This window comes from Chanodichthys erythropterus, chromosome 12 (genome assembly GCF_024489055.1).
Source record: "Chanodichthys erythropterus isolate Z2021 chromosome 12, ASM2448905v1, whole genome shotgun sequence".
In the NCBI taxonomy this organism is placed as follows: domain Eukaryota; kingdom Metazoa; phylum Chordata; class Actinopteri; order Cypriniformes; family Xenocyprididae; genus Chanodichthys; species Chanodichthys erythropterus.
This window is the reverse complement of record NC_090232.1, coordinates 25,345,499-25,353,336: the sequence shown is the minus strand read 5'-3', so window position 1 is coordinate 25,353,336 and position 7,838 is coordinate 25,345,499. Positions and strand designations below refer to the sequence as shown.

At 37.5% G+C, this 7,838-nt stretch overlaps 1 protein-coding gene across 2 annotated transcripts; it reads right to left on the bottom strand.

Annotated features, from left to right (window-relative positions):
* Positions 1-5,355: 5,355 nt before the first annotated feature.
* Positions 5,356-7,654, bottom strand: LOC137031722 (thymosin beta-11-like). Of its 2 annotated transcripts, none has more exons than XM_067402931.1 (3): positions 7,516-7,654; positions 6,460-6,569; positions 5,356-6,264 (listed from the first exon to the last, which is right to left on the bottom strand). In XM_067402931.1, the coding sequence occupies exons 2-3, from the start codon at positions 6,557-6,559 to the stop codon at positions 6,233-6,235; spliced, it is 132 nt and encodes a 43-aa protein (XP_067259032.1). In that variant the 5' UTR covers positions 6,560-6,569; positions 7,516-7,654; the 3' UTR covers positions 5,356-6,232. The 2 variants fall into 2 exon arrangements, with proteins under 2 accessions (XP_067259032.1, XP_067259031.1); XM_067402930.1 differs by having other exon boundaries at positions 6,460-6,572; positions 7,516-7,630.
* Positions 7,655-7,838: the final 184 nt, after the last annotated feature.

Sequence of the window (7,838 nt, the reverse complement as noted above, 5' to 3'; positions counted from 1 at the left end):
TTTTTAATTATAAAAATTCCAAACAGCACAGAAGTGCTCGTCCCCACAGTCATGTGGGAAATTGCTTTATTTTGAGCTCAGAAACAGGGTTTAAATACAATAATATGCATAACTGTCAAATATATTATGTAAATGACATAAAAAAAAACAAATGCTGAATAAATATTATAAAATATATATAAAAAAAACCTGGTGTTGTGTCACTGGTGTTACCTTTAACAAAAATCTCTTATTTTGAAATAAAAATCACACTGTTGACATCAATTGACTACCTTCTTCCTATTTCCTGAAGATCCATGAAGAAAGACACAAGGAAAGTCCACTATCTCTTTTCAGTTATCAGAAATTTTAATTAGAAAATCATAATTTCATATGAAGCTTTTAGTTGAAGTCACTGGTGTGACCTACTTTATTATTGGTTAATTTTAAAAAACTAGAATACAAATGGATTAAACTACTTAATTTAGTGAATATATCATGATTGACAACATGTGGATTGATACCTTGCAGCAGCCATAAAATGCATTTTTCATGAAAAATGTCACTGGTGTTACTGTCACTGGTGTTGTTTATAGAAAAAAAAATCTTTATTCAAAGCTATTTATTTACTTATTTTGCATAAAATAGCACTAAATAATGTGATTCTAACTTTTTTTTCCTATTGTTAATACTCCTTTGGTCAGATATGGCTAAATTGAGGGTATTTGGCTAAACTGAGAAGCAGCGACTTTATGGACAGCGTATATTACAGACATTTTTAAAATGTTGTTTATGATCTTTTACTGACTGCTTTCACTAAGTGTCAATGAAAAGTCTTTGATTGTATAAAAAATGTAAAAAATTTAGTCTCCTCTCCTTGATTATAGTTGAAGAATAAGTAGGCTATCTTTGGTCCTATGTATCTGTCACTGGTGATTCATTGTGTCACTGTTGTTACTGTTTTTTGTCTGTCTCATTAAATAAAATGTGTCATACGTGACATGATAATACTTTTACATTCATTGAATTCTGCTAAACTCAAGAATTAAGATGTAAAGGATTGCATTACTTGTTTATAACTGTTTTTCAAATATTTCCATTGTTATAGCAAATACATGCATAATAAATTAGCATAATTCAATCACTTTTAACTAACCTGATTTAAAAAAAAAAAAAAAAAAAAACACACAATCTCCTTATATATCCGCCAGCGAACGTTACAAAGCGGACCAAACGCGGACCTTAACGGACGTTCACAACGTCCGGGGGACGTCCCTTGTTTGTTGACGTTTCCTTGTTTGTTTGCTTGTTTGCCACGTGGCATTATGCTTCCTTTCTAAGTTGACTACGGAAGGCAGTCTGGCAGAAACGCATCGCTTTGCTTCAGAAGGCCCTTATTAACCCACTAGAGCTGTGTGAAGTATAGTGCCGCGTTAAGCCTTCGCGGGGCCCTGGGCTAACGAACGCAAACAAAACGAACTCGACATCCATAATCGCGCGTCTTATGCGAATGAAGATTTTAATATGAATAAGATATCAATTTAAAACATGCAGACAAAAATGGTAAAAACATTTCTAGGATGGATTGACAACAACATTAGGCTCATATGCGCTCCTCCATCATCGACTTTGCATTGCTGATCTAAAAATGTAAAAAATAAAATTTTAATTTTAAAAAAGGCTTTTTAACAAGTCCAAGTTTAAATTCGACCGACTCTGGCTTTGGAATTTCAGAACGGTCATATCATCATTTCAGATGCGATGTGTCTGAAGATTAGTTAATTATTCTGTCACAGACTTTTTGAATGCACGTTTTATACCTAATAAATGAAGAGTTTATTTGCAAAAACAGATAACTCCATTTTTATGAATTCTCACAAATCATGTTTTTTTTTATTGTGCATTCCAATTAATAACAATCAAACTGCAGTTGGGCTGTTTTGATTAAGTAATGATAACTCTAAAAAATATAGGTAAATTAAAAAATTAAATTCATTGAAAGTATGTTTTATATATATATTAAAAGTTTGTTTTTTAGCAAAAGCAGATAACTCCATCAGTCGTTTTTTGGCAAAAGCGGATAACTCCACATTTCATGTTTCATAGTTAAACAAAACCCAAGTAATTGCATTTAAAACACTCTCAAACACACATGTGCACACAAACGCACACACACACACCCACCCACCCACGCGCGCACACACACACACACACACACAAACAGATCGGCACACACATACACACACACACACGCGCGCGCGCGCGCACGCTCTCTCTCTCTCTCTCTCTCTCTCTCTCTCTCTCTCTCAAACACACACACAGATCGACACACACACACACAGATCGGCACACAAGTACACACACACGCACTAATCCACACACGCACGTGCGCGCACACACACACAAGCAAAAGGACAACCAATTTTTCAGCATGTAAGTCGTGTATGGTGTACAAGGACTTACAGGAGTCGAAATCATAAATCCTCGATCACTTTTAGTGAGCTTTGATAAAACTTCCCTCAGCTAGCGCGTCTTTTTGAAGTGACTAGAAGCCTTGTCACCTGACCTGAATACTGCGCGCTGATTCGCTAAAACGGACTTATTGGTTTCTGTCTGTACACAAACAAGGGCGCTTGTCGGCTTCTGCTGTAAAACGTGAACTTGCGATGCCTGAAAGTGGGCAAAACCGGCTCTTCTGACAAAATGGATTTAGGGTACAGAACGTGCTATATATGGAGAATAATGCACAGCACTTAGTTCATTTTTTTTTTAAAAATGGCGTTTATCGGTTTTTGCAAATGAACTCTTAGTTTCTTCTCTAAATATGTTTCCATCACGTTTTATGTGCATTTTATTTCGTTCAATAAAAAGTATCCACCCCAACGAGTGTGAGTTATTGCAGTATCTTAAAATGTGCAGATGTGGCCGTTTTTTTTTTTTTTTTTCTCTCAGAAAACAATATGACTCATTTAAAATTCTGTACTAACATTACTGCATGCATAAGTTTCAGAAACCCACCTTAAAAATGACGGTCAAATGCAATAGATCATCGTTAGACATTGTATGGACCCTTTCTTTGTCCATTTATTCTAATGATTTTAGTAGTAACAGCATAGATAAGCTTTAGCAAGTTATTGACAACATTATTTCTATTATGCTTCATTTTTATGAACATGCACACGGCTTCTGTCTCGCGCACAGACGCGCGTGCTAAAAGTCTTTGGCTGCGGAAAGATGCGTTCGGCGTGTGCACTGCGCACTATATAGTGGACTTTTGTTGTCAAGCACTCAATTCACTTTCGCATGGGCTGTTGTACTGTACACACACGGTCCCGTGCCATCACAAAAATTGGGCTGCACGCGGACGGGGAGCGCGGACGTCTGCGAACCCTCTTGATGACGAAAATTACGCGATGCGAACGCCCGAAGTATACCTTAGTGTTAAGCCTGTAATAGCGGGCCACCAATCCAGCCATATGCACGTGCATACCCAGACGCTACGCACACTGTCCTGGTTCTATTCCTGCGTGCGTGTCCGCTGCGCGCCTGTGACACTTGATTCGGGTGTGACAACGATGCGTTTTAAAACGCAAAAGAGGATTGTCTCGCGCAATGTATTTTATTTTTATTGCAAACTGCTCTATACTATAGTAAGCAAACTGCCCTATAATACATAATAATGTAATAATGTTTGTGAACAGAGTAGTATTTCTGAATTCAGTATTCATAAAACAGAAGGCGGATGAGTTACAACTTCCGGCAAGATTCTGAAGTGCTCATCTGATGGACATTTTACCACTCCCATGAGGCCATAGGAGAGGATTTGTGAATGGCAGTGAACTGACACAACTAGGGCTGGTAGGTCACATGACAATGACAACACATTCGTACTTTAAAATATTTTTCAGCAGTCACAAACTACTTTAGTAGCCTATCCGATTTAGGATGCAGCCAGACTCTATTATGTCATTCGCAGTGCTTCATGGGAGTGGGTGGGCGCTAAAGTGTTCTTTCTTTGCTTGTTTCAGTTCTCTGATTGGTGGAGATTTCTTCGCAGAATCATAATGTAACAAAAGCATATACATCGATTAGCAACCTCTGAGCTAACAGTAGGTCAGTCTTTAAAAGTTGATAAGTTATTAGTAAAAATAATTTCCCCGTCTATGGGATTGTTGCATTCTATAAATAAATTATAAAAATTCTGACCCAATTACAAGCCAAACAGCAGCTTCTAAAACAATGCCCACTTAGGCCTTGTTCAACAGAGAAGGCTATTCAGTGAATGTACTAGGTAAAGTTATGTAACAGAAGCCCTGAGGACGAAGCCATTAATATACTCTGCCCAGACAGCTATTGACAGATTGTGTGGCATGCCTGAATTTGCACTTTATTTAAGCATCACCCTTTGGCATTTCTTGTCTTTACCAGGACCTGAATGCTTTTTTTAACCTCCAATATAACATTATATATCTGATTGGCTAAAGATCTAACATGTACCCCAAAGCTGTTTTCATTTTTGATTAGGATCTTGGAGAGAATGGATACTATGGAGGGGGGGGGGGGGGGGGGCTTAATGAGAGAGTGAGGGGGACTTGCAGATCTATCTGCTTGTGATGTAACTGTGACATGAAATGGACACAAACAAAGAATCTTCTAGTCCCTCGCTTCCAACCAGTGTCATTCCCAAGAGATTAATACAGTATTAAGTGTAAATGACTTAACACCAATCCACTTACAAGGACACATGCTAAAATCCTGATGTTAAGTATGCCAAACGCAGCTTTACAGTAAAGAAAATAACCAGCGAATTAGAAGCTTGTTCTATCAAGGAAGTTATGTCCATTTTAACTGTCCTCTTTAAACACATGCATATTATTGGCTGTCCCTGAAGGCAGAGTTTAGAGGGTAATGATGATAATAACAGTTATGGTGTGGATTAACAATTCTAAATATTAATAAAAGCTGATTGTGATTACCCATTGTCAGATAGAACCAAAGTGAATTAGCAAGATTTGTTTAAAATGGCTTCACTTTGGATTTTCCCTTGGCCTCCTCCACTGTTATCTATTGTATGTTTTTTTTTTACTTTTCAAACTTTTTCAAACCTGAGACTTGTCTTATACATATTTATATGGAATCTGTGTCACCATGATAATGTAATTAGGTTTCAGAGGAAAACACTAATCCATGGTGCAGGCGGCAGGCTTCAGAAATCCCCAGCAGAACAGATCATGATCACAAGCTAATTGGATGGTCAGTCTAAGGGTGGAGACTGGAATATTTAGACATAAAAATGTTAACGTTCTCACTGAACTTTATCTATTTTGAGAGCTTGTAAATGGGAAAATGACAAAACAAGACTGAACACAAAAAAAATCCTGATAACAAAGTTTTTTATTACAACAGTTTCAATGTTCCATTATCGATAAATGGTTTGTGGCAATATAACATGGTTGCTGAGGTTTTTTCATTTTACAAAACCCAAGAAAAAAAATTTGATCTACAGCTGAAAGCGATCACACTGAATTTACATTTTGAACGATGATAACCGCCATACAATAAGACAACCAAGATAGGGCGCAACACAAAGCAACCCCAAAACCACATCGATAAAAAGGGTACAATCAATTAACATACAATACCCGGTCCTTAGAAGTGTTTTCACATCTAGACTGAATTTGCTTTTTTTTCCTCTTCTTCTTTCTTACCAATAAAAGAGCATTTCACTGAAGCAGCACTAACAAGAAGGTGTTAATCATTACCAACATAAAAATCCAAGATTGTGCAGTTTATCCTATAATTTGAAATAAAAAATACAATGCCATAACTTTGTGAGCTGGTCACTTGTCAACAAAAAGCCACGCCTCAATCGGATGATGAATATTTGGGAATATCCACCAGGCCACGCCCCCTTGTCCTATGGCAAAGTTGAAACCAATGTAAAATAGCCCACCATGGGCACCAGATGAATCCATGCCACATGCTCCTGGAAGTAGAAGCTCTCTCTTTCCTTCTCATTGCTGGACTAGACAAGGGAGGCAGTCCAGAAACATCTAGGTGTTGCTAGAGGGTCGGCTCATCCCATCCGACAGTTATGCAGCTTTAGATTTTCTCTCTTTCGGTTTCATTTTTTTTTTTTTTTTTTTTTTTTTTTTACATTTTGGTTACAAAGTTATACTGCTAAAAGAAGTGAATGAAAAGAAGGCAATGCAGGGAAGGGAGTGTGCACAGTGCATGATGGCAGCTTGTGTCTTCATGAGGCCGCCTGCTTCTCCTGTTCAATGGCTGTGGACAAAGAAGGAGGAGTAAAATTTAAATTCACATCATCTTTGCGATCATTTTCACTCAATTTATGCTTCTAAATCTCATTTGATAACACTCTGTGTGAAGATTAACAAATTATAACCCAAGGACAGATATCGAAGTTTCCAAGCACAGCCTGCTAGTCAAAAAAGGACAATTTTGTGCTTAAATTCTTACTTTCTTTAGATGGCAGTGGATTTTTCTCCTGTGTCTCAGTCTTCTTCAGCTTGCTTTTGTCGAAGCTGGTGACCTCATCCAGGTTTGGTTTGTCAGACATGATTGGTTGTCTGCTTAAGGAACAAAAGAGAATAAAAATGTGATTTGTTTTCCATGCTTTCTTGTCTATAAAAGCACTTAAGTCATTCGAAGAGAGCGAGGGTTGCTTCGCTAAAACACCCGAGGCAATGAAGCTCTTGAAATCTATTGTTCATTCGGAGGCTATTTGCATCACATCCCGTTGATGTTCATGACAGTGCCACACAGCTCTGAACAAAACCGCACCCTTTTTGAATGGCGTCTGAGACAGCAAAAAATGAATATTTACATAACAATAGCAGTTCCCACGCTGAGATTACAAGAGAAGCGCAAATAAGATAATTCAATACGACAGCGGATTGTTTTGCACATATATTTTCTTTTTTTCCCTTCTTGTTTGCATCAGTAAAAATCTGACAGACTTTTGCTCAGTCAGCTCGGTTTCTTTCGTGTGCATGGTCGCAAAGACCATATAGACTGGATTTCACAGAATGTTATTGCATTCAGAAAAACCACCGCCCTGTACTGTTTTATCAGCCAACACACAATGCTGCCGTTTCTTTTAACGCCCAATTCACCAATCACACGTTATAACACATTAGCCTTATCAGCCTTTGATACAAGGGAGCAAATGTGCCAACTGACATAATGAGTCACATCCTTATTAATGCATTTGCAGCACAAAGAGGCTTAACAAAGGAAAATAGGTTAACCGCCTTGATCGCCTGGAGTTATCGACTTTAAAGCAACATTTGCGTATTTGTTAGTACTATTTATAATGTTCTAAATATGCTTTGAACACAGCATGTCTTCAAATAATAATAATAAAAAAAACATATCCTGTGCTGTCCAGAATTATTTGGAAAAGACAGATTTCACACGTCCAATAAAAACACTGATATAACGGTTTGGGTTTTTATCAGTCTTTAACATGGTACCAATAGAATTATTTTATATGCGTAGCTCTGAAACACATACCTTTGTAGACGGACTGTAGTTTGAAGTCTTAAGCTGAATTACGTTGCAGTACTGTGGTGCGCCAATGCGCAAGCATGAAATATATAGAGGGAGATATGCTAATCAAAAGCTGACGTCAGTTCTCCTGGAGAACAGCACAGGGTTCAGGACAGGTATTAGGAATGTGACAGTATCTAAATTATTCGTTTTAATCACAGATACGCACAAACAGACGTCTTATATTGTTTGTGACAAAGAGATCAATATATTTGCATTATTCTTTCTTTCTTTTTTGAGTTTTACATTTAAAATGATTTTTAGCAACGTGCCAAGACGCCATCTGG